The sequence below is a fragment of the Microcebus murinus genome, chromosome 6 (assembly GCF_040939455.1).
Source record: "Microcebus murinus isolate Inina chromosome 6, M.murinus_Inina_mat1.0, whole genome shotgun sequence".
NCBI classification, from domain to species: Eukaryota; Metazoa; Chordata; class Mammalia; order Primates; family Cheirogaleidae; genus Microcebus; species Microcebus murinus.
This window is the reverse complement of record NC_134109.1, coordinates 37,154,339-37,179,995: the sequence shown is the minus strand read 5'-3', so window position 1 is coordinate 37,179,995 and position 25,657 is coordinate 37,154,339. Positions and strand designations below refer to the sequence as shown.

The 25,657-nt window shown below is 36.5% G+C and overlaps 1 protein-coding gene across 1 annotated transcript in view; it reads right to left on the bottom strand.

Annotated features, from left to right (window-relative positions):
• KCNH5 (potassium voltage-gated channel subfamily H member 5) overlaps positions 1-25,657 on the bottom strand; it is a 264,962-nt gene that overhangs the window by 178,268 nt on the left and 61,037 nt on the right. The window contains exon 6 of the mRNA XM_012777657.2: positions 24,591-24,983. Coding sequence (XP_012633111.1) covers positions 24,591-24,983 — 393 coding nt within the window. The remainder of the gene's footprint in view (positions 1-24,590; positions 24,984-25,657) is intronic.

Below are 25,657 nucleotides of genomic sequence, written 5' to 3'. Positions count from 1 at the left end.
TTCTGTAAGTACTGCAAATTCTCTCTGCCATGAGTTCTATGATATCATTTTCTCCTGGTTTTTAGCCAACCGCCCAATTGATGTCTCCCTCAAAGTCATTTTCTAGAGCTACCCTTTTCCATGTTTTTGTTCCGGGTTAGGATTCTCATCATGATCGCCCTCAGCCCTCTTCTGGTTGATCTACCACATATCCATGTCTCAATGGCTTTCTATACATGAATGAGTTGCAGGTCCACTTCTCAGCACGCACACATACAAAAAAAAAAAAACTCTCTCCTGCATTCTTGATACGTAAGCCAAATGTCTGCTGCATGTTTCCAACTTGGATGTCCCATAGGTCTCCAAAAGGTACTGGGTCTCAAGGGGACTCTTTCATGTCTTTCGATCAACTCTTTGTCACCTATCTTGTGAATGATATCATCACTCACCCACTCAGACCTGGAACTGAGCCTCAACTCCCCCTTCTTTCTGCCACTTCCAGCTAGCTGGTCAGTAAGTCCTGAGGATCTCACCGCTCAAAGTACCTAAGTGCTCAAAATATATATACTTAATAAATCTCTCAAAAATTACCCTTCTTTTCTGTTCCCATGACCATGCCTTGGTCATGATTTCATGCTTTTTTCTCACTTGTGTGACATGACTAGTCTGTCCATTAGCCACCCTAGCTCTCTCTTCTGGCTTACTCTACTTCACAGATCACACTACACAGACTACTAGCCTAGTATGTTTTGAATATGCATCTATCTAATCATAACCATCTCTAATATAAAATCCTTTCATGTTAGCTCATTACCTGTAGGATTAAATATTAATTCCCTACATGCAGAGCCCACCAGGACCTACTGCCTGCCTACCTAGTCAGCCTCTCTCCCACCAATTCCTCCATGTGCTCTCTATGCAGCTGCCACTCTCAATTATGTGTAGTTCCCAGAACACCACACTATTTCATGCTACAAGTTATTCACTATGTTCTCCTGGTGGCTACGCTCTCCCAGTTTATGACACTCTCTCCCCCATGTGCACTTCTCTGACATCTTTTCCCTGCCCCTGCCATCTTCCTTGTCACACTCTCATGCTCTCTCCCACTGTGAGAATTAGGTGTCCTTCCTTTGTTTATTATACACTCTTTGCACATCTCTATTACAACAATTATCACAATCACACTTTATACGACTCTGTTTGCATGCATGACACCCCAGGAAACTCCAAACTCCTTGAGGAGTATATCAAATGTCAATTACAAAGCTGGTATATGGTAATATGTAAAGCAGTCAATCATTCAATAAATGAAAGAATAAATTTTTACAAAACAAGCAAATGTAGGTGGTAGACTGGGGGCAGGGGAGGGTTGATTAATAACAAATTCAGTATGATTTAACAGTATAATGTAGGGAACAAAACAGTCAATGTAACTTTAGGTTGCATTAACAGAATATGATATCAAGTATGAAAGAGAAATTCTCTTTAATTTCTCCACTGACCAGGCCACACATGTAAGAGACATATCAAATATATTCATCAGAGGACTGCCAGAAAAAGAATTCAAAACTATCACTTATTTGGAAATGAGAAAGGAACAAAAGAGCAGGGCAGAGCACTATGACTATATTCAAATATACAGTGCATGGATGAGGGTTGAGCTCACTCTATACGATCTTAAGGTGGGAAACCTGGATCCTAGTTGGAGCTACAGGGATAGTAGAAAACAACAAAGGTTTCAACAAACCTGTTCCATACAGTTCCCCAGTTAACTAACCAGAAAGCTCATTCAGATCATTCATTGCTACTTGGAAAAGATAGACAAGGCAATAATAATATTGATAATTTACTACACATCAAGTGTACACTGCTCTAAGTGTTTTCTTGGTATTAACTAACTTAATCTTCAAAACAATCCTATGCAGTAAGCATTATTAAAACATGCCCCAGAAAATGAACTTGAGTAAGTTCACACAACTAATAAGAGAAGGATCCCAGATTCAAATATAGATAGTCTGGCTCCAGAACCTTTGCTCATTCTGAAACACCGTACCCAGAGCATAATGTGTAATTTAACCAAGCACATCAGTACCTTTCATATTGGCTTAAAGATGGGCATTCTTTTCATGACTGAATGAAGGAGATTAAATACCTAGCCTCCTCCTTTTCTCTACTTAGGAAAGGAGCAATGACCCACAATAGGGGTCTGTAGGGGCTCTAGAACTTGATATAGCCTGCAGTTCTCTAACATGGGCCAATCCATTTTATTCTCACAATAGAGGGATACCTACCTTCATTGTTCATATGAGAATACTGAAGCTCAGGCAGGTTGAACAAAGTCACAGTTAGCAAGGAATGGAAACATCACTCAGACTTAGTCCTTCAGATTCTGAGTGTGTTTCCAGCAACAACCAACTGCTGTGCACCCTTTCTGTCTTCACCCCGATCCACCCAACACAATTGTTGCAACATTAATCTTCCTCAGAGACAGCCCTGAGCATTTCCTCCAAGAGCTCACCATGGGCATTAAATTAAACATGATCTCTTCAACAGGTCCTCACTGCCCAACCTCTTCTCTGTCTACACTGCCAGGTCATTTTCCACTATGCCTCTGAACAGCAATTGTGCTCCAGTCAAACCAGACTCCTTTTGGCTCCCAGACATAACCCTGAAGTTCCACCTTTGAATTTTTCAGTGTTCCCTTCACCTACTTATCAAATCAGAAACTTTTGTTCAAAGTGAATAATCCAAAAATGAATTTGCTTTCTTTGGAAAGTCTCATCCTCCCTTGTTTTGTATCAAAGAGTACTTCATGCAATCATTATAATCAAAACTCAAAATGAAATGACTTGATCTTAAAATGTGCTGGAAAACCTAAAACTTAAAACAATCCAAATGTCCATCTCCGGTAGAATGGATAAACAAATTACAGTACCTTCACTCAGTGGAATACTATCTAAAAATAAACATGAACAAATTAGAGCTCTGCTCAATAACAAGCATAAATCTAAAAAACACCATGTTGAGCAAAAGAAGCTAGACACAAAAGAGTATATACTGCATGATTCCACTTCTGAAAAGTTCAAAAACAGGTAGACCTACTCTACCTCTATGAATTAGAAGTGAAGCAGTGGCTCCCTTGTTGGGGAAGGGACAGTGACTAGAAAGGGTATGAGGAGGCTTTTGGTGTTTTGATAATACTTTGTTTCCTAATATGGCTACTAGTTACTAGGTGTATTCATTTTGTGAAAATTCTTTGAGCTGTACACTTAAGATTTGTATAATTTTAAGTGCATCATATTTAAATAACAGAAAATATGTTATGGAAAACCCAGTAATCACCTCTGTGTTGTGAGGTTAACATTTCACCACAGTACATGATTCACGTGAATGATTTCTTGTTCATCGCATGATGTTTGGGGGAGGGGAGGATGTTGTATTCAACACTGTAAATAAAAGAGATTTTCCTTATTTTACGATTCACTCTCATTACCTTTAGAGAAGCCACAAATTGCAATTAATTCCTCATTGGCTATTTTAATTTCACTCATATGATAATAGATACTTTTAGAGGCCGATCCTCAAAAAATGCCCTTTTTCTATACTCCCACCCTTTTAATACCAATGTTTTGATTCTGCACTTTCCACCAGTCTTCTCTCTTCATTGATTTTCTGCTTCATTTCGCTTCAAACTTTCCAAGTCTTCCGTGCCCTCCTCTACACGCCAGTGGCTTTCTGCCTCTATCCCAACCTCTGAGCTCTTAGTACACAAATCCCTGGGGTTCCACTGGTGAAAGGAACTATCAAACACATCAAATGCATAATAGAACACAGCAGGGTTAATGGAGAACTTTCTGTCATCAGCCTTCCACCTTTCTAGTCAATTTTCTTCCTTGACAAGCCCCTCAGGCCATAGCAGCTTAAGGAACAATATCCAGGAGGCATCTCTGTGCTATTAACTCTTCAAGTTATCTTTGTGGATTCCCATGTTAAAGAGATGTGAGATGTTATTGGCTTAAAGATAATGTCTTACAATGACAAAGCCTTCCAAAATATAAATCAACATTCTCATGTGATCATCACTAACAAGAGTAGGCAGATAGTTCAGCCAATATTTCTTTACACTTTTTTCCCTCCCTTGTTTTATAAACAGAAAAGAGATGATCAAAGAACTTTCTTGTCCAAGAAAACATGGCAATTAAGTGGGGGCAATAGAGCAGAATACAGATTTGTAGTATCCAGCTGCATGGTTTTTCACCTACAGTTTATATTCTCACAACATGGAATACTACAGATGGTTTCAAAAACAGCTATAGTTATTTCCCTTTCTGTAACCACACCCCTCTGCAGTGTGACTAGCAACTCCTCCCATCAAAAGATAGAGTCTCTTTCCCATTTCTTGAATCTGGACTGGCCTTATGCCTTGCTTTGGACAGCAGAATGCAGTATGAATGATGTTGTGCCAGTTCCAAGCCTAGGCCTCGAGAGGCCTGGCATGCCTCCACTCGGGTCTTGGAATTCAGCCCAGCTGCCATGTACACAAGACCAACTAGGCTTTTGTAGGATGACAGACCACAGGAGCGGCCATCCATTTCACCATCCTCGACGAGCCAGGCTCCAGCCAACTCAGTGGCTGACCACAAATGCTTGCGTGAACTTAGCTGATAAGCCAAGCCCAGCCCAAATCAGCAGAACCACCCAATTGAACCATAGACTCAAGAGCTGAAAAATGGTAGTTGTCATTATCCATAAAGTTTTGGAGTGCTTTGTTAGGCAGGAGAAAAAAAGCTAAGTGATAGAAATATTTTTAAAAGTACATATGTTTATGAGCATAGAATTTCATACTTGTATGACTTAAGATATACAAGTAAATAGACATTTAGTTGATACAGAGGTCCCATTTAAATAAGACCCTATCCCAAATAGATAAGATATGAGTATGGAAAGTAAGATTTAATATATAATTGTTAGGTGTTATTAATATTTAACTGCTATATTTGGAAATGTGTCACTCTTATGCCTTGCATAGATTCATGCTAATGAATACTCCGTAAGAACAGAATATTCAAAGTTAATACTTCATATATATCGGAAACATTTCTCAAAGCCAATCTCACTTAAAATCTTAAGATCACCCTGGGTGATATCCACATGGGTTATCCTTCAATAAATAACCTGGCCTTGGAGTTGCTTCACCAATTCATCTCCAACAACCTCTCTGTTTCTCAGACACCCGCTCCCCATGGTCATAATCTAAAATTTGTCGTATCTTAAAACTTTCCCCAACTCTGAACTCTTGAATTGAACCATTCTGCCTTTGACCCTATCTTCTGCTCTGTTGAGTTCAATGACCCAATTACAGCAAGTGCAACAGTATTTCAACCTCTAGTCCAAATGAACTTTTCCCCAATCCATTAACCCTCTTCAGTCTCTACTTTCTTTTTTTATACAGCTCCCTAATTTCAATAATACCAACACCCTGAATTCCTTAGCTTCTCTGTATCTTCTTGGCACTCTCCATCAAAATTAGAATCCTGGCTCAATTACCAGCTTCTTTATGCTGCCTGTATCAAGAACTGCTCAAGAAAGTCATACAATAAGGCAGATTAGTTCTACTATAAGTTCATTATCATCAATTATCTCTCTCAACTACCTAGAAATTTTACTATTTTTCTTATGAATTCACCCACACGCTGCATCTCAAACCTTCTTTATTCTACTCAAAACTCCAATAATTCCCCCTTCGACTACATCTTTCCCAAGGACATTTAAACATTTCATATCCCTTTAATTAAAAAAAAAAAAAAACTGAAGGCACCTGCTCATGCTCATAGCATCAGCTATCTGACTGCGGAGGGTGATCTACTTTACTGAATGTACTGATTCAAATGCCAATCTCATCAAGAAACAACTCACAGACACACCCAGAAATAATGTTTAATCTGAGCACACCACGGTCCAGATAAGGCATAAAATTAACCATCACAGTAAGAAATTCCACAGGAGACAGAAGAGAGAAATGTATATACACAGGACTATATACACCCCCACCTTCCCACACACACACATATATACACTGTGTAAATTTATATATACATATATATGGTTTAAATTTTTCATGTATACTTATTAGCTGTTTTTCACCCACCAGAATATAAACTCTGACCAAGATGATGGCTTTAGATTGATTAAACTTTAGACAGGCTTCTTTCTAACCCTAGACTTCCATTTTTCTTAGAGCATTTTACTTTAGAAAACTTTCAATTATAAATATTATTTCTCTTCCCTTTTAAGATGTAAATTTTCTCCCAGCCTCTTGCCAGTTTCACAACCTAAGAATGTCTTTCTTATGGATTTTAGTTCTATTCCTCTGGAATGTCATTATTGGGAAAGACAGTGCCCCTATTTCCCAGTCTCTGTAAAAATGTAGAAGCCTAACTTTGATAAGCACCAATTGTCAAACACAGATGACCTAACCACATTGACAAATCCCCACCATTTGTTTCAGCAAAGTTGAATTCAATCTCTCTTCCCTATTGCAATAGTCTCTGTCCACTACTGCAACAGTCTTGAATAAAGTCTTCCTTGCTGTTTTTAACAAATGTATGGTGCGATTTTTAACAGTTCCATGAAGATAAGGGATGATCTGTGTACTTATTTACTGCTACATACCCATTACTTAGAATAAAGAAATAGCTCGATATATATTTTTTGGGTGAATGGGTGAATGAAATTAAGTCAGAGGTTTTTTTGCATTTAAAGGATGACATTGACAGAAAAATAAATCTTTCTTAGGCCATTACTTTAGTGTGCATATGGTTTTTGCCCACCCAAACTCATGCTGAAAATTGATCCCCAAGGTGGCAGTGTTGAGAGGTGGGGCCTAGAAGGAGGTGTTTGGGCCATGGGGTTGGATCTCTCATGAATAGAGTGGTATCATTCTCATGGTAGTAAATGAGTTCTCACTCTGAAGAGACTGGATTAGCTCTTATGTGAATGGATTAGTTCCTGCAAGAGTGGGTAGTTGCAAAGCCAGGATACCCCTTGGGTTTTGCCTCTTCACACGTGTCTGCTTCTCCTTTGACCTTCTCTACCATGTTATTATGCACCATGAGAACCCTCAGCAGCAGCCAGGGCCAGGCCCTTGAACTTCCCAGCCTGCAGAACTGCAAGCCAAATCAATATCTTTTCAGGTGTGTTGTTATAGCAACACAAATATGGACTAAGACAGCCATCCCTGTATATTTCTGAATGAAGCACCACATCTCAGAAGTCAATCTAAATTCATAATTTTAATAACACTGAAACGAATAACTAATAATTAATCTAGTGATGAGTCCTAGTTATATAAGTTTATCGTATATACTGGCAGGCTTCTGTACATGGAGACTGTCTGTTTATTAAAAACAATGCCTTTCTTTTCCCATATAGGTGAGACGGTCATTAAATAGATATGAAATTTTTTAACTAAACTGTTAGATTTCAGCGTTGAAGGCAAGAAATAAAATTGGTTCTAAAATTCTAGGAGCATCAATGGAATAAAAAAGTCAGCTAATCTAAAAATTTGTAATCATGGTAAAATAATTGTTGCACAGGTTCCTGTGATCTATAGCTCTTCATTTACTGTGGCCAAGACAATTGCAACATCTGTAAAACCTGAAACAAAAGTTTTTGAATAAAGCCACCCATAACTCAGTGTAATCCTGTATATAAATGTTATTTTAACTGAAGATGGTTGATTTTTACTGACACAATGACTTAAACACAAACAAATCACGGTGAAAACTAGCATCTGCTGCAAAAATGCATACCAGGCATTTGATTGTAAAGTCTATATATTGTTTTTTAGTTTCCCCCCAGGGGAGACAGGGCACAAGAAGCATAGCTCTGTGAATTGCTACACAGACTGCCATGAGGTGAACTCCCATGGAAGAGGGTACCTAATGCTGCCCCATTGATGAACAGTGATTTCTACACTGTACCTTTCTGAGTCTACAGTAACAAGCATAATCTCTGATAGTCTTATAAGTATGAATGTCTAGTTGATCACTATTGCAGACAGAAATACGACTTTGTGTTATTCCTCAGTTTCTCTTAACATGACTTTATTTTTCCAGGACTCTCTCACCCAACTAAACGGTTGGAATTTTTATTGGAGGAATTTCAGAAAGACCTATTAACTCTTTCGTGGAAAGTATCAGCAAACAACTTATGCTCTAAGATTCTTTGAATCCTTTGCTTCAAAATCCTCACCTTGCTATTTCCACCAACCCTGGACTATTGTATCATATTCTTGGACCTTAATCCTAATAAAAACCATTTCCATAAGCCCTCTCTGTTTTTAAAGACATGTCTTAAGTCAAACTTCCAATTCTCAATAAATTCTGTCCTTGTCTTTCCTGATCTCAGACAATGCCAAAGCTTTGCAAGGTAGTATTCTCCCTTACTGTGATAAGCAGTAAATTCAACCCAGCTTTGCCTTATCGTTGTATCATTAATGTTTGGGGATCTAGCTTTAGACAGCCTCACACATCATCTCATTCAATACCTCTAACAACACCACAGGCATAGGCTTCAGAGTCCCACAAGAGATGTGCTCAGAGTTCCATCTTTCAAGGAACCCTTAAGCTATATCCCCATCAAGTTATTTATACTTTATTAAAAGTCCCTCACAGTCCAGATGCAATTCAATGATGAAGGATCCTTTTTTAATATAAGTAATATTGCTTACAAACATAGATGATCTATTCCCTTCATTAGTTCTCAAGGGAACAAAGGAAGACAGTTGACCAAAGGCCTAATTCTCACGCCAGTGGGGAAATGAGTTTGTGAACGCTCTTCCTACAATGTCTAATACATAATACTTCTTAAAGATAAAGAAATCCAATCCAAAGATAGGCATGTTCCTTGTGAGTTAGCATGTGTTGTGTGAAAGCATTGACATCAGGCAATAAAATGAAGTAATAAAAAGGCCAAATGGAGTACGAATAAACTTAATTAGAATTTCCCTCAAAGAAGAGTGACAATCCTATGACTTCTCAAGCATGGAGATAATTACTGCATAAAAAGACAATAAAGAACAACTTCTGTGTAAGTACTCACAGTTAAGGTAAAAAAAAATTTAATGATTATAGCATACAAATTGCAATACATTTCAATCATTCTTGCCTTTATATTAGAATAATTTTCTAATTCTTAACAGTAGGAAGCATTTATCATGAAGGAAGATCAGTACAGATAAAAGTTTCTTTTCATGTAAACAACAAAATCAAATAAAGCGACTTTATTGCTATCCTCATTGCTTGTTATTTCCTATCCCCTCGAAGCTAATTCCCTCAGTTAGACAGACCACTTCATCTCAGTGAAAATTCATACAGAACAATACGTTTGTGCAACATCACTAAATTTTTAAATATAAGACAAATGTCTATTATCTTTAAATCTGTATATTATCCAATTTCAATAACATTCTCTACCACCTAATTCCCACCACAAATAGAATTTAAGAGTTCAGACCATAGCTACCATGTTCCAATTTGGAGCTTGAAGCTAACTCTTACCTATTCTCCAAACCCTTTCCCCATCTCCTCCTTCACCCTGACCCCTCATTTATTCATACCCTTGAGTAGTCTGTGAGAAAGTTTTTCTCTCAAACTAGAAGGTAGGCGTGTTTCCGTTCAGAAACTGTCTTTTTCACCTTTCTCTGTCCACAATACTTTCATTCCCAGTGAAAGATTGCAGCTTGGGGATCTAAACCTTAAGGTAATCTTTAAATACATATGGAAAGCTGGCAGACCAGCTCATCTGACTGGAAAATTATTACAAGAGCGTAAGAGCATTATGCACATGAGAGCATACTCACTGGAAAGGAACTCATGCAAGCAGACATGAGCATAGTGTCCAAAGGACAATGCCCTATAATCTGCAAGGAGGAAGAGTTTGGAGCATAGCTAAGGTTATGCCACAAAGGTTTCCCTCTGGCCATTTCTTTCTCATTATAACAAGAAGCAGGTATATTTAGGAAGCACAAAAAGCCTCAATGCCACATTTACCTCTATAGAAATATTTGTAATATGGCAATTATGTGTGAAGCATTATGGTAGGTACTGAAAATCCAAAATGACTTAGAGAGACAGAGTCCTTATCTTGAGGAAGCAGAAGGTCTACCTTTGATTCTTCCAGAAACAAGAATAATACCTAAAACGTGGTTGTCTAAAGATATTTGCTGGATTTGAATTCATTGCTTGAAGTAGAATTAAAAGATGCCAAATAACACCTTCCCTGAACCTAAAGATAAAAGACAAATGTGGATAAACTACTAATCCAATACTTGATAAAAATATACATGATTTTTGATTTCTTAAGAGAGGATATAGAACAAGATGATGAACACAAACCTCCAGCAATTGTCCCTCTTCATGAACACCAAATTCTACAACTATTCACACAAGCAAGTGCCTTCCAAAGAACCAAAAACCAGGCGAGTGATCATACTACCTGGCTTTACATTATATCAAAGAGGCACTAAAGAAGGCAAAAAAGACAATCTTTCATTGCCTATGCCACTCCTCCCCCATCCCTTGGCAGTGCCACACCAGGATGGCAAGTGGAGAGAGAATTTGTGTCCCTGTGGAGGAACCACTAGTGAAGTGACTGCGGGACTGTGCACTGAAACCCAGGGCTGCTCTGGCACAAGAGAACACAGCACAGGGCAGGATTCTGCCGGTGCCCACAGGGGGAGCATTTAGACCAGCCCGGCCAGAGAGAAATCTTCCCCTCTGAGACCCCAGTTCTGGCTAGCTCCACCACCAGATACCAAAAAGCAGCCTGGGAACTAGACTAATTCGTAAGGCAGTCGGGCCACAAAGGCTGCAGTCCTTGAGCAATTCCTGTGACTATGCTGGCTCAGAGCCAATGGACTTAGGGTCCACAAGACCCAGCAAGACATCAGTGGTGGCTGCCAACTCAATGCCTCTGTTACCCCTACCACAACTATAGGTAATGCGGCTTGGGGAGTCTTCTCCCAGTTGGGGGAAGGAAATGGAAAACTGCAGAGGATTTTGTTTTGGCAACTTGGGTACCAGCTCAGCCACTCACTACTTGGTAAAAGAAAGTACCAAGCAGACTCCTGAGTCCAGGCCCTAGCTCTTGGAAGGTATTTAAGGACCCACCCTGAGCCAGAAAGAAACATGCTGCCCTGAAGGGAAGGACCCAGTCCTGGCAGGACTCACCATCTGCTGACTAAAGAGCCCTCAGGCTTTGAATAAACATCAGAGGTAGCCAGGGAACAGTCACCACAGGTTTTGGGTGAGACTGGGCTGGCTTCAGTGTAACCTGGTGCTGCTGGCCAAGAGGGAGTGTCCACCTCACTCTTCCCCCAACTCCAGCAGCCCAGCACAGAGACTGGGGAAAGAGAGTGGGAGACTTTGCCTGGGAACCCAGGCAATTCTCCCATATCTTACCCAAGTCCACCAAGGTGGTACCATCAGGGATCTGTTAGAGTCATAGCATTACAGGGCTTAGGGCATTCCCAGTGCTGATACAGCTACAATGACCACAGACTTAGACCACAACACTCAATTGCCACGGAATACCTGGAAAGCCTTCTCAAGTAGGAAGGGTTCAAATAAGCCTAGATTGCAAAGATTAAAATAAAGACCTAACTCTTCAATGCCAGACATTGATGAACATCCATAAGCATCAAGAACACCCAGGAAAACATGACCTCATAAAACAAACCAAATAAGATACCAGTGACCAGTCCAGGAGCAATGGAGATATATGACCTTTCAGACAAAAAAATCCAAAATAGCTCCCCAAAACTCAATGGGCTTCAAGACAACACAGAGAAGATATTCAGAAGCCTATGACAGTAATTTAACAAAGAGATTGAAACAATTTTAAAAAATCAAGCAGAAATTCTAGAGCTTAAGAACTCAATTGAAAAACTGAGAAATGCATCAGAGTCTCTCAATACAACTGACCAAGGGAAATAATTAGTAAGCTTGAATACAGGCTATCTGAAGATACACAGTCAGAAGAGAAAAAATAAACAGTAAGAATGAAGCATGCTTACAAGGTCTAGAAAATAGCCTTGAAAGGGCACATCTAAGAGTTATTGGCCTTAAAGAGGAGGTAAAGAGAGAGAGAGATTAGAGTAGAAAGTTTATGCAAATTAATAATAACAGAGAACTTTCCAAACCTGGAGAAAGATATCAATATTCAGGTACAAGAAGGTCATAGAACACCAAGCAGATTTAACCCAAACAAGACTACCTCAAGGAATTTAATAATCAAGCACCCAAAAGGTGACAGATAAAGATTAGATTGGAAGAATTAATGTTGTTAAAATGTCCATACTACCTAAAGCAATCTATAGATTCAATTCAATACCTAGAAAAATATCAACAACATTCTTCACAGAAATAGAAAAAATAATACTGAAATTTATATAGAACCATAAAAGACCCAGAATAGCCAAAACCAATCTAAGCAAAAAGAACATAACTGGAGGAATCATATTACCTGATTTAAAATTATACTACAGAGCTATAGTAACCAAAACAGCATGATAGTGGCAAAAAAAAAAACACAGAAAGATAGACCAATGGAACACAATAGAGAACCCAGAAGTAAACCCATACATCTATAGTGAACTTATCTTCAACAAAGTTGCCAAGAACATACAGTAGGAAAAGGACAATCTCTTCAATAAACGGTGCTAGGAAAACTGGATATCTATATGTAGAAGAACAAAACTATACCCTTATCTCTTGCCATGTACAAATATAAAAAAAATGGATTCAAAACTTAAATATAAGACCTGGAACTTTGAAACTACTAAAAGAAAACATTGGGAAAACACTTCAGGATATTGGTCTGGGCAAAGACTTCTTGATTAATATCCCCAAAGCACAGGCAACCAAGGCAGAATTGGACAAATGGGATAACATCAAACTAAAAAGCTTCTGCATGGCAAAGGAAATAATCAACAGAGTGAAGAGACAACCCACAGAATGGGAGGAAATATTTGCAAACTACCCATCTGACAAGAGACTAATTAATAGAATATATAAGGAACTCTAATAACTCAATAGGGAAAAAAATCAAATAATCCAATTAAAAATGGGCAAAGGATTTGAATAGACATTTCTCAAAAGAAGACACAAAAATGGCCAACAGGCATATGGAAAAATGTTCCACATCATTAGTCATCAAAGAAATGCAAATCAAAACTACAATGAGATATCATCTCACCTTAGTTAAAATGGCTTTTATAAAAAAGACAACCAAGAACAAATGCTGGCAAGGATGTGGAGAAAGGGGAACCCTCATACACTGTTGGTGGGGATGTAAATTAGTGCAACCATTAAGGAGAAGAGTATGGAGGTTCCTCAAAAAACTGAAAATAGAACTATTTAATACCATATGATCCAGTGATCCAACTGCTGGGTATATATTCCAAAAGGGGAAATCAGTATATCAAAAAGATATCTGCACTCTCATATTTATTTCAGCACTATTCACAATAGCCAATTTTGGAATTAACGTAAGTGTCCATCTAAGGTTGAATGGACAAAGAATTTGTGGTACACACACACACAATGGAATATTATATAGCCACAAAGAGGAATGAAATCCTGCCATTTGAAACCACACAGATGGAACTAGAGAACACTATGTTAAGTGAAATAAGCCAAGAACAGAAAGACAAATCTTGCATGTTCTCACTGTTATGTGGGAGATAAATATTAAAGACAATTGGTCTCATAGAGATAAAATGTAGAACAAGGGTTACCAGAGGCTGGGAAGGGTAGTGGGGAAGGGGTGGATAGTTGATAGGTGGAATAATATAGTTAGATAAAATGAGCAACATTTGATAGCACAACAAAGTGACTATAGTCAACAATAAGTTAGGGTATACTTAAAATAACTGAAAGAGCTGAACTTTCACGCCTGTAATCCTAGCACTCTGGGAGGCCGAGGCGAGTGAATCATTGGAGCTCAGTAGTTCAAGACCAGCCTTAGCAAGAGCGACACCCGGTTTCTACTAAAAAAAAAAGTAGAAAGAAATTAGCTGGACAACTAAAAATATATAGAAAAAATTAGCCAGGCATGATGGCACATGCCTGTAGTCCCAGCTACTTGGAAGGCTGAGGCAAGAGGATTGCTTGAGCCCAGGAGTTTGAGGTTGCTGTGAGCTAGGCTGACGCCATGGCACTTAAGCCCAGGCAACAGAGTGAGACTCTGTATCAAAAAAAAAAAAAGAAAGAGTTGAACTAGAATGTTCCTAACACAAAGAAATGATAAATGCCCGAGGTGATGGATACCCCAATTACCCTGATTTGATTAATCCACATTGTATGCCTATAGCAAAGCAACATGTATACCGTATAAAGATATATAACTATATGTATCCATAATAATTAAAAATAAATGACTTTTAATTGTTATTAGGATCACTGTTTGTTAAAAGAATATAAACCATATAATGTTTACTTTCAGACCACAATCTAGCAATCAATAACAGAATGATATCTGGAAAATTCCCAAATACTTGGAGATTAAATAACACATGAGTCATGAGTCAAAGAAGAAATCTCAAGAGAAATCAAAAATATGTTGAACTATATAAAAATGAAAATAAAACTTAACAAGATTTGTGAAATATAGCTAAGGAAGTGCTTAGAGGGAAATTTATAGCTTTGAATGCATATACTGGAAAAGAAGAAAGATCTAAAATCAATACTCTAATCTTTCACTTTAGCAAACTGGAAAAAGAAGAGCAAATTAAATCCAAAGTAAGTAGAAGAAAAGCAATAATAAAAATTAAAGCAGAAATAAATGAAGTTGAAAAGCTGATTCTCTGAAAAGATTAAAAAATCAATAAGCCTCTGGCCAGGCTAAGAAAAGAGAAAGAAGACATAAATTACTAATATCAGAAATGAAAGAGGGAACAAAACTATGGATTCCATGGACATTAAAAGTATAATTAAGGAATATTATGAACAACATTGCCCACAAATTTGGTAACCTAGATGAAATAAATGAACCAAATCCTTGAAAGACACATCTGGTGAAACTCACAGGAAAAAAAAAAAAATAGACCATCTTAATAGGACTATATCTATTAAAGAATTGTGTCAATAATTAATAATCTTCCAAAACACAAAGCATCAGGCCAGGACAGGTTCATGGGTAAATTCTACTAAACATTTAAGGAAAAAATTATACCAATTCCCTACAATCTTTTTCAGAATGTAAAAGCAAAGATAGTGCTTCCTCCTTACTCATTTTATGAGACCATCATTACTCAATATAAAAATCAGATAAAGACATTACAGGAAAAGAAAAGTACAAACCAATATTTCACATGAACATAGATGTAAAAATCCTCAACAAAATATTAGCAAATTTAATGCAACAATGTAATAAGAAATTGCATACCACGACCAAATGTTTTTATTCCAGGTGTGCAAGTCTGGTTCGACAGTTGACAATCAATTCATATAATCCATCATAACAACAGGCTAAAGAAGGAAAACTTTATGATCATATTAATAGATTGTAGAAAAGTACTTGACAAAATTAAACATCTATTCATGATAAAAAAAAAATCTCAGAAAACTATGAATAGAGAACAATTTTCCCAACTTGATAAAGAATGTCTACAAAAATATCTATAGGTAACATCATACTTGAGAGTGATAAACTAGAAGCTTTCCCATTACATTAGGAATAAGGTATGATATTCCCTCTCTCCATATCTTTTCAACATCATATTGGAAGTTCTAGCTAACACAAGAAAAGAAGAAAATAAAATAAAAGCTACAGTGACTGGGAAGGAAGAAATAAAACTGTCTTTGTTCATAGGTGACATGATTGTCTATGTTGAAATGTGAATACATTGGCAAAAAAAAAACCCTGAAATTAATAAGTGATTATATTAATAGATGTTCCAGGACACAGGATTGCTTGAGGCCATGGGTTCAAGATAACTCTGAGCAACACAATGAGACTCCATCTCTAGTAAAAAATAGAAAATTAGCCAGGTGTGGTGGTGCATGCCTATAGTCTCAGCTACTCAGGAGTCTGGGACAGGAGAATCACTTGAGCCCAGAAGTTTGAGGTTGCAGTGAGCTATGATGACAGCCACTGCACTCTAGACTGGGAAACAGAGCAAGAACCTGTATAAAAAAACAAAAACTGAACAAAAAAGAGGATACGAAGTTAACATACAAAAGTGAATCACTTTCCTATATACCAGCAATTCTCTAGTGGAATTTAAAATCAGAAACATAGTATCATGTACTTTAGCACCCCACAAAAATGACATACTTAAATATAAATCTAACAAAATGTGTATAAGATCTACAGGAAAAAAAACCTAAAAAACTCTAATGAACAATATCAAAGAAGAACTAAATAAATGGAGAGATATTCCATGTTCGTGAATAGGAAGGCTCTATTGTCAGGATGTCAGTTCTTCTCAATTTAATCTATAAACACAACAAAATACCAACCAAAATCCTAGCAACATATCCTAGCAGATATCAACAAAATTCTAAATTATATTCCAAAATTTATATGAACAAGCAAAAAATTCAAAATAGCCAACACAATACTGAAGAAGAACAAAGTCAGAAGACTAATGCTACATGACTTCAAGACATTCTATAAAACTATAGCTAGCAAGAGAGAATGGCATTGGTGAAATAATAGATAAATAGAGCAAAACGGAAAACTCAGAAATTGACTCACATAAATATAATATAATTAACTGATCTTAGACAAAGATGCAAAGTCAATACAATGGAGCAAATATAGTCTTTTCAACAAATGGTGATGGAACAACTGGATATTCACATACAAAAAATAAAATAAAAAAGGAATTTAGTCACAGACCTTACATACTTCACAGAAGTTAACTCAAAATAGATCATAGACCTAAATGTAAAACCCAAAATTATAAAACTTCTAGAGATTTTAGTGAACTTGGGTATAGCAACAACTTTGTAAATGCAATACCAAAGGTACAATCCATGAAAGAAATAATTGACAAGCTGGACTCCATTGAAATTTAAAAGTCTACTGTACAAGAGACACTGTCAAGAGAATAAGAAGATAAGTCACAGACTGAGAGAAAATACTTGCAAAAAATATATCTAATAAAGAGCAGTTATCTAAAATATAAAAAGAATTCTTAAAACCATAGTAAAAAGGCAAACAACTCAATTAAAAAATAGACAAAAGATCTTAACAGACACCTTAGTCAAGAAGATATTCGGATGACAAATAAGTAGAGGAAAAGATGTTTAGCATTATCTATTATTAGGGATTACAAATTTAAAAAAGGTACCACTATAAACCTAGAGAATGGTCAAAGGCTGAAACACTATCACCGCCAAATGCTGGCAAAAATGTGGAATGACAGAAACTCTCATTTATTGCTGATGGTAACACATATAATGGTACAGCTACAGTTTGGCAGTTTCTTATAAAGCTAAGCATATTTGTACCATATGATTCAGTGATCATGCTTCTTGGTATTTACCCAAATGTGTTTAAAACTTATGTCCACATATAAACCTGCACATGAATGTTTATAGCAGCTTTATTCATAATTTCCAAAACTTGCAAGCACCCAACTTTAGGAGATGAATGAATAAATAAACCGTGGTGCATTCAGACAATGATATGTTATTCAGCACTAAAAAAAAATTAAAAATGAGTTATCAAGCCTTGAAAAGACACAGAAGAATCTTAAATGCATATAACTAAAAGTGCCCATATGAAAAAGCTACCAACCATATGATTACAATTATATGACACTTGGAAAAGACAAGACTATGGAGACACTTAAAGTTCAGAGGTTGCCAGAGGTTAATGAAAAGGGAGGGATGAATAAATGGAGCACGGAGAATTGTTAGGGCAGAAAAACTAATCTGTGTGATACTATAATGGTATAAACATGTCATCATACATTTGTCAAAACCCATAGAATGTACAAAATCAAGAGTGAGTCCTAATGTAAACCATGGTTGCTTGGTGATAATGATGTGTCAATGACATTCATCAATTGTGACAAATGTCCCAGTCTGCTGTGCTATTTTGGTAGTGGGGGAATTTATGCACGTATGGAGGCAAAGGGTATATGAGAAATCTCTGCCTATTCTCCTCAATGTTTCTGTAAACCTAAAACTTCTCTTTAAAAATGACATCCATTTTTTAAAGTTTCATGCTCTTTACAAAGTTAGATTTAAAAGCAGATTGCTTAGGACTCAATGTTGGCATGCCATCATCAGCTGAAAAACATAGTGAAAAGAAATATCAACCAATTCTAAGGAGCATTGGGTAGTGCTGTGGCTTCAAAGTGTTTGTCCCCTCCAAAACTCATGTTGAAGCTTCATCCTCAATGCAATAGTGTTAAGAGGTGGGGAAGGATGGGAAGTGTTAATAGATTTGAATGGATTAATGACGCTATAAAAAGAGCATGCGGGAGTGGATTTGCTTTTCTGCCATTGGAGGACACATTTGTCCCCCTTGCCCTTCCGCCTTACACTAACCACGTAAGGATGAAGCAAGAAGGCCCTCATAGACACCAGATGCCAGTGCCTGGATCTTGGACTTCCCAGTCTCCAGAACTGTGAGAAATAAATTTCTTCTGTTCTTTATAAATTACCCAGTCTGTGGTATTTTGTTGTACACTACAACATGCGCTAAGACAGGCAATGTTTGTATGGATTTAATAAGATTAAAACTAGGAAAACTAAAACAGAAAAATTAGGTAACTCCCACCCACATAACTCTAATATTATTTTAAATTATCTATTGGCTTTAATGAAAAAGCAATAGCAAGCCAACTATATTAAATAATAATTTCTAACATGTTATTCTTTGTAGAAGGTCTGAGATGGCAACAAAAGGAACAAAGAGAGAGAGTTTAGGCTGACAAAAGTTACTAAAATCAACAAGCATAATTAGCCTCGCTGATTTCCAATTCTTGTTTTGATGACTGGATCAGAAATAATAATTATCAATGTAAACATATAAGGTAAAGTGAAATAATGCACATGGCAGCTTGATAAGCATAATTCATGACAAAATGAATTATTTTCTGTAAACTTTTCTGAAAATTAAAAATATCTATATAATTCTATTTAGCAGTCATTGGTTCATTCATTTCTCCTCCTGAATCAATGCATGGGTGATTTTTTTCCCAATTTCATTTTGTTCTGACCTAGTTTATCATGTTTACCACTTACTAATACCACTCATCATCATCTAAATTCCCTGTGTATCATGTTTTCTAAATCCTCCTCTGCTTCTGAACAGCATGTCATCTGCAACTGCCCCATCTTTCTCTGATGTTCTATGGTTCATCTAAACCTCCCAGAAATCTAGCTCTCTGGACCTCCCAAAGCTGTATTCAAATGCACACTACAAAGGAACTCAATCCTATTCTTTGGAATCTTGGCAGTATCTTTTACCTTCTGTTTATGGCTTCTAGGAAATGTGTATTCCTTCTTTTCAAACAGAATGTTTTCATCAATAGAATCTGTCTTGTCTGCCTCACAATTTTCTTAAAGAATCACATATCCAGTTCATGAATTCCTAGTAAATCAAATTAACTTCACAAAGTGTGTTGACAATCTTGAAAATAAAGATTATTATTAAGTCTTCTAAGTCATTTGCACCTGCATCATGTTAAACGATTAAACTGTAATTTCCAGACTCATATTCTCTCTTATTTCCAAGTCACCAATAGTGCACTTCCTCATGTTTAAGCTCCATTTTATTTCTATGTCATTCTACAATTTACTAAAACCTTGCTAACACTTCATTGCTTCATGTCTGTGAGCCTCCAACATACATTAAGAGCAATGAAGAAATACCAAGGGGACAGAAGACACATTCTTCACCATCACAGGACTTATAATTAAGCTGAGGAAACAAACATATACAAATGAAATAATAAAACCCCATCAGACTTGCCTAATTCTACAAGCAATATTCATTAGTGCCTCTTTTCTCATTTATTTTGTATAACCACCTTGTGATATAAGTGAGTAGGCATTCCTTCACTTTTCTTACACTGTGGAAACCGAGAGGCAGAGTAACCATTCCATAGTCTCACAACAAAATATGTCCTAAACAAGGCGTAAGAGTTCCAGTCATATAACAACTACTATAGTGCTTATGAACACATACAAGGCAACAAAAGAAAAACAATTTTAAACATATTAATATGCATGCATGTACATAAGTGAAGACGAAATATGGTGAAGATATTAATTAGAGCTGTTTGGGAATGATGCAGGAACTCTACCTAAAAGAGATATGTTGCAGAGAGTTGGATATTATATAATAGATGATAAACAGCCAATCTACAGGAACTGAATCAGAAAGACAGCCAAGAATGCATAAAATAGTGTGAGCAAAAAAAATGATAAACATTTGAATAAATCTAAATAAGTGCTAACAATTAAATAAAACAATAATATAATAATTAAAAGGGAAAGTTAAAAAATGTAGAACCAAAATACAAGACAATCATCATTTGAAGGATAGAAGGTGAACAGAAGTCCTTGAATTATTTACAAGAAAGGTAAAGAAACTTACAAATTTCTGAAATTTTTTAAGTCAAACAATGATATGAAAAATGTAAGAGTAATCAATTAACAAAAAAACTTCCAAACCATTCTAAGGATTCCAGAAGATTAAAGAAAAATTCAATCAAAACCATGAATGAACAGAAGGAAAAAAATAAAACAGAGAAAAGCTAGGAAAAAGTATTTAAAAATAGAAAATAGAATGTCCTAAGTAAATCAAAATGTAATTAATCAAAATAAATGTAAATAGATTAAACTTGCCTGTCAAAGAGACTTTCAAAATCTATATACTACTTATAAAATAATAACCTAGAATGATATAAAATAAAAGGATAGAAATATGCATCCCAAAAACTATACAAAAACTAATTTAGCTATAATAGTATCAAGAAAACTAATAGTATCAAGAAACTTATGCAAAAAAGTATCATTAGGGGCAAGTAAAGTTAGAAAATAATGTTGAAGAAACCTCCCAGAAAGTGTAACAAAAAGATAAAGGATTTTAAAATATAATAGGGGAGAACAAAAAGGATAGGTTCAATATCTGAATAAAAAGAGTTGCAGAAAGAGAAAGTGGAGAAAAGGTGGGGAGGGGTGGAGAAAATCATCATAGGAAAAAAGTCAAAACAGAACATGTGCTTTTCTAAATTAAGAAAAGCCACCCAGTCAACACCCATCAAAATGGATGAAAATGGACCCACATTGAGGCACAATATCAGAAAGTTTTGGAATCCAAAGTCAGAGAAGATACATGAAATTTTCAGTGAGAGAAAACATGTCACATGTAAAGGATCAGAAATCAAAATGGCTTCCAGTTCCTTAACAGATTTATAGGAAGAGAGAGTGCAATGGCACTATGTCATTCAAAATTCTGAAGAAAAAGTATCTCTAGCCTAGAATATTATATTAATAGCTATCACAACTATCAATCAAGAGGGAGGGTAGAGTGAAGAGAGGTTCATTTAAGATAATGTTGTTGACAGAATATCTGTTGCATCAATGTAATGAGGGGAGAGTTAGACAATTGGCAGAGAGCTAGTGGTTGAATTAGTGATAAGTACATAAAAAACTAAGCAAATTATATAATAAAACCAGACTGACATTACCTCCTAGGAAAATGGAAAGTGCAGAAAAGGAAAAATAATCACAGTATGCTGCAAGTTTCAGCTATAAAGAGGATATTGGTAGGAATAATAATATAATAAATATTTATTAAACCAAAGGATGACATAGCTATATTGTAAGAATGAGGTGATGGAAATGGTGCATGTAAATAATGACAGCAGGTATACAAGGAAGCTAAAACCTCATCTTGCACAGCGAGAAATCAAAGACAAAACCTAAAACCAAAAACCAAGAGGCAGGTATATAATCAGGTTTGGTTATAGCATGAAGCAAATAAGAAAAGAATTCCTTAAAAAACCAAAAGTGGTTGCCTCTAGACTCTGCTCTTTTTTAAAAGGAGATGTTATTGCCAGCTATTCTTCATAGAGGGTTTATCATTTTATCCTCCCTTGAGCAGTGCCTTGCCCCACTCCCTGCTTTTCAGTCCACTGTGAGGAGCAGATGCCAAACCAGGGTTATTTGTGCAAGAAGTTTACTGAGATAAATGCCTAGGAAGGATATAAAGGGGAGGAGAGGGGCAGGGAAGCCTTCAGACCACAATGCAGCCCTGACACTTGGGAAAGAGGGAAGACTTGGGTAGGAAGAGGCAGCTGACCTCAGCACAGCCAGTTGCCAGTCACGTAACAAAAGGAGCAGGTGTAGATCATTTACAGTGTTCCCACCACTCTCAGTCACTGACTGGGAACAGCCTGGGGGAAAGGTTGCTTCAGCATGTGAGTGATAGCAGATCAGAAAATCCCACAGCCCTCAGTTAACTGCCTTCAAAGGTGTGCTGGTAAAGGCTTTGATTTGTAGTATTTGTTACTTTCTGTGATTGTAAATATTATAGCCAATTTCAAGGTGCCAATGTGCTACAACTAAATGCTGACTTTGGAAGAGATGCTGATACTGGGCTTTCCCAAGTCAGACTCAGGACATCACTGACTGTGCTCCATACAGCAAGTTTTTCATAAAGGGAGATTTGAGCAGTGCACCTCCTTAGCCACCATACTCACCACCCTAGTGTCTTAACATAGTTTTTATCTTTGTAGTGTAATAAATGAAAGTGGTATTTCAGTGTAGTTTTACTTTGTCTTTTCCTTAACATGAGTGAGGTTGCGGACCTTTCAATATATGTATATATTATTATATAATTATGTATGTATTTATAATTATAAATGCACTTATATAATATGTTTAATGTATATTCTTTTCTATGAATTGAGCCAATATTTTGATTATTGATTTTATTTTTTTAATCGACAGACATAATTGCATGTATTTACCATGTACAACACATTGTTTTAAAGTATATATACATTGTGGAATGACTAAATCTAGCTAATTAACATATGCATTACCTCACATAGTTATCATTCTTGTTGTGAGAATACTTCATATCCACTTCCTTAGCATTTTTCAAGAATACAGTATATAGCTAACTCTAGTCACCTTGTTATACTATAGATCTCTTCAATTTATTCCTCCTATTTAACAGAAATTTTGTATCCTTTGATCAACATTTCCCCAAACCTCCCCAATCACTCCAGCCCCTAGTAACCATCATTCTATTCTCTGTCTCTATGAGATCAACTTTTTAAGATTCCATGAGTGACAATTTTTATTAAAATCTTTGATAATTTTTATTAAACTCTTTATGCCTATGTTATAAATAACCAAAATCTTAACATGTTAAAGTGATAATCCATATAGTATGTGAAATATATTGTTTATTGTTCCCTTATCATATGATTAGCATTTTTAAAATTAACTCCTTCTTACCCTCTTCCAAAAGATAAATTTGAAAGAAATAAATGTACCCTTACAAGTGTGATATATGTAGAACCTAAAATTAGAAAACAAATTATTAGTATTCCTTTCCCCCATAATTTTTAAAGTAGCAATTATATGTACAGTATCAAAATATAATGTCTACATTTAACTTTTGGGGAAATGATGTTTGTAATACGGTTACAGTTGATTGAATGTACACATTTTATGGAAAAAGTCACTGAAGAAAATTCCATCTATCTCCCAACACACAGAATCACAGCAACAATAACAAGGTAGTAAAGAATTTTCTATCTGAACAGTCTACAGAGTATAATATTTAGGAAAATTAAGTTAGTAACATTATCATTGTGAACACATTTTAATAATAGGTATATTCTATATAGATTCATTTATATATTAATAATTGAAATTATTGGTTCTATCCTATTAGCGTGATGTAGCAACTTGAAAATCATCTACTATTAAGTCAGAGGCTATGAAGTGGTCTTTTTAAGATATTACACATTTTAAATGTTCCTATTACAGGTGCACAGATAACCCTGAAGGACCAGAACCTTGAACTAGACCAAGTCATTCTACCCACAAATGTACTCAGACAAAATTTAAAGCAAAAGCTTATGAGGAAAACACCAAAGTGGCAAAAATTTAAGAACAGCTCTTCCACAAAAGTTTCTTCATCTTTATGTTAACTCTTGTACTGCTACCAGATATATCTGGAAGAGAAGAGTCAGAAGATCTAGAGATGCATAAAATTTTTAAATTCTGCAGTTTTTCAAAGAAAATACATCTATTTCATCATTTTTCAATCAACTATCTAGTAAACTGCATTTGACTCCAAAGGCTTTTCTTCTCCACCTCTTCCAACCACAACTTCCAACAACAGCCATTTTCTCAGTAATCAGCATTTTCAAGGAAAAGAGGTGGATAAAAATTAATTTAAGACAATCAAGTGCGGTAACTTATCGCAAGTGTTTATTTAGTAGGGTGAAGGTTGAAAGTGGTGGCTGAAAAGAAATTTGGATTATACGTGCATCCTCTTAGCCTGAGGTTTTCAGAACTCATGATCCACAGTACTCCAAAGCACAAAACCAAAAAACTTACCTCATCCACATTTTCAAAGGCATTGATGATGTCATAAGGTAAACAAGACAGCAGATCGATCACAAACCAAGTTTTCAGATAGTTCATCCTTATGAGCTTAGGGTCCGAAATGACCTCTCCACCAGGCCCCACAAAAGTCGTGTGAAAATTTAAAACGATATCAACCAGAAAAATAACGTCCACCACGCTGTCCAGCACCAGCCAGGCTATGTTGTTCTGCTTCGTTTTGAAGGAGACATTATAAGGAACCATGATGGCGGTGTAGAAGGTAAGAATTAAAATCACCCAATCCCAAGTAGTTTTAAAAGCACAATAGTGTAAAATAATGTGTGGTGGCGTCTTTGGCGCTTCTTGTTTGTACTGAGGAAGGATATCCGATCCCAGCTGAAGAACCTAAAAGAGAGAAAATGTGTGTATAAATGACCTGGACATCTCTGCACAGGTAGTGATGAATTCAAACTTATTGGCAATCAAACTACAGCCTATTTAGCATGACTTGGTTTCAAGGCCAGTCATGCTCTATAGTTTTGTCTCCCTCTTCTCTTAAGTTTTCCTAAAGTTTGTTCAAAGGAAGTCACTCCAAGCCAATCACTCTGCCAAGGGTGACCTGTCTGCTGTTCCAGCTGGCTTGCTGTGTGGCAGTGGCCAGCACTGATCCCCAACACTGCGGGATGTCCACTTCTGAGAGTGTCTTCTGCACACTCCCTCTGCAAGCTGCCTAGAATCACGTCTTTCATGCATCGTCCACCGGTTATTTGGGCGACTCACTGTTATTAACTATTCACACATATTTAGTGCCTCAAAGAATACAAATACAACTTTGATTCTGATGGCCTCGCTGAACCCCAGCATCCCACGGTTGGTGATCTTGCTGTTGAGTGACACCTAGCCAGGACCTTGGTAATGGCACTGCAGTGCACAGGGTAGCAGATGTCATAGCCTGCTTTTGCCTTTCCTCTCTTAAATCAGGACTTAAAGAATATTGTGTTTCCTGCCCAGATGCAAATTCCCTTCAGGGAAAAAAAATGCTAAATACTCAGGTTTGCTTCTATATACCTTTTTGAAAA